General features: G+C 64.9%; 1 protein-coding gene across 1 annotated transcript in view; it reads left to right on the forward strand.

Annotated features, from left to right (window-relative positions):
• The window catches only part of MON1A (MON1 secretory trafficking family member A), a 3,095-nt gene that overhangs the window by 557 nt on the left and 812 nt on the right, over nt 1-1,726 (forward strand). Inside the window, 3 exon segments of the mRNA XM_009321834.1 lie at nt 12-379; nt 581-1,346; nt 1,457-1,604. Coding sequence (XP_009320109.1) covers nt 12-379; nt 581-1,346; nt 1,457-1,604 — 1,282 coding nt within the window.

The following is a 1,726-nucleotide window of genomic DNA, read 5'->3' on the forward strand; positions in this document are numbered from 1 at the left end:
CCGGAGGGGAGGCGGGGGGAGCCGGCCGAGCCGACCAGCATGGAGCAGATCAGCAAGGACTTCAGCGAGCTGAGCACACAGCTCACGGGCATGGCCCTCGACCTGGAGGAGGAGATGAGGCAGAGCAAGGAGGGGAAGCTGGAGCCGTCCCCACAGACCACCCGCCGCGACTCAGTGCTGTCCGGCAAGGAGGAGGAGGACGTGACCATGGACGCCTGGCGCATGCACCGGAAGCACGTCTTCGTGCTGAGCGAGGCGGGCAAGCCCGTGTACTCCCGCTACGGCTCTGAGGAGGCCCTCTCCAGCACCATGGGCGTCATGATGGCCCTGGTGTCCTTCCTGGAGGCCGAGAAAAACGCCATCCGGTCCATCCACGCAGGTACCGCCCTGGGGGGGGGAGTGACGGGGGGGGATGTGACGGCCTGCCCGGCCGTGCCCCTGCCCCCGTGGGCCACATCAGCTGTCCACAGGGGCAGATTGGTGCAGGGGGGAGGCTGCAGCCTGGCTCCCCCTTGCAGCCCGGCGGGGCCGGGCTTACAGGTCTGTCCCCGGCCCCGCCGGGGAATTCCCTCCCATGCAGATGGCTACAAGGTTGTCTTCGTGCGGAGGAGCCCGCTGGTGCTGGTGGCAGTGGCGCGGACCCGGCAGTCGGAGCAGGAGATAGCCCATGAGCTGCTCTACATCTACTACCAGATCCTGAGCCTGCTCACCTGGACCCAGCTCAACCACATCTTCCAGCAGAAGCAGAACTATGACCTGCGCAGGCTCCTGGCCGGCTCCGAGCGCATCACTGACAACCTGCTGGACCTCATGGCCCACGACCCCAGCTTCCTCATGGGTGCCGTGCGCTGCCTGCCCCTGGCCGCCAGCGTCCGGGACGCTGTCAGCACCAGCCTCCAGCAGGCCAAGGCCAAGAGCCTGGTCTTCTCCATCCTCCTGTCAGGGAACCAGCTGGTGTCTCTCGTGAGGAAGAAGGATCAGTTCCTCCACCCCATTGACCTCCACCTGCTCTTCAACCTCATCAGCTCTTCTTCTTCCTTCCGGGAGGGTGAAGCCTGGACTCCCATTTGCCTCCCCAAGTTCAACTCCAGTGGCTTCTTCCATGCCCACATCTCCTACCTGGAGCAGGAGATGGACCTGTGCCTCCTGCTGGTCTCCACTGACCGTGAGGACTTCTTCACCGTCTCTGACTGTAAGCGGCGCTTCCAGGAGCGCCTGCGGCGGCGGGGGGTGCACCACGCTCTGCAGGAGGCCCTGCGCACCCCCTTCTACAGCGTCGCCCAGGTGGGCATCCCTGACCTCCGGCACTTCATCTACAAGTCGAAAAGCTCCGGGCTCTTTACCAGGTGAGGCCCCTGGGGAACCATCGGGCCAAGGCCGTGGTGTGGGGCACAGGGCAAGCCTTTTCCATGAATCCCCTTCTCCAGGGGGCTAACGGGGTGCTGTGTTCCTGCAGCCCCGAGATTGAGGCACCCTACGTGAGGGAGGAAGAGAAGGAGAGGCTCCTGGGGCTCTACCAGTACCTCCACAGCCGGGCTCACAACTCTTCGCGCCCCCTGAAGAACATCTACTTCACAGGCCCCCGTGAGAACCTCCTAGCTTGGGTAAGGGCCGTCTGCAGGGTTTGGGTCAGCCCATCTCCTTTGGTCCTGCGTGGCAGAGTGGGCGGGGGTGGGTGGCACAACACAGCACCAGCTCCATGGTCCCCAGGGTGGCCCCCAGCTCC

This window comes from Pygoscelis adeliae, unplaced genomic scaffold, assembly GCF_000699105.1.
Source record: "Pygoscelis adeliae isolate BGI_AS28 unplaced genomic scaffold, ASM69910v1 Scaffold94, whole genome shotgun sequence".
NCBI classification, from domain to species: domain Eukaryota; kingdom Metazoa; phylum Chordata; class Aves; order Sphenisciformes; family Spheniscidae; genus Pygoscelis; species Pygoscelis adeliae.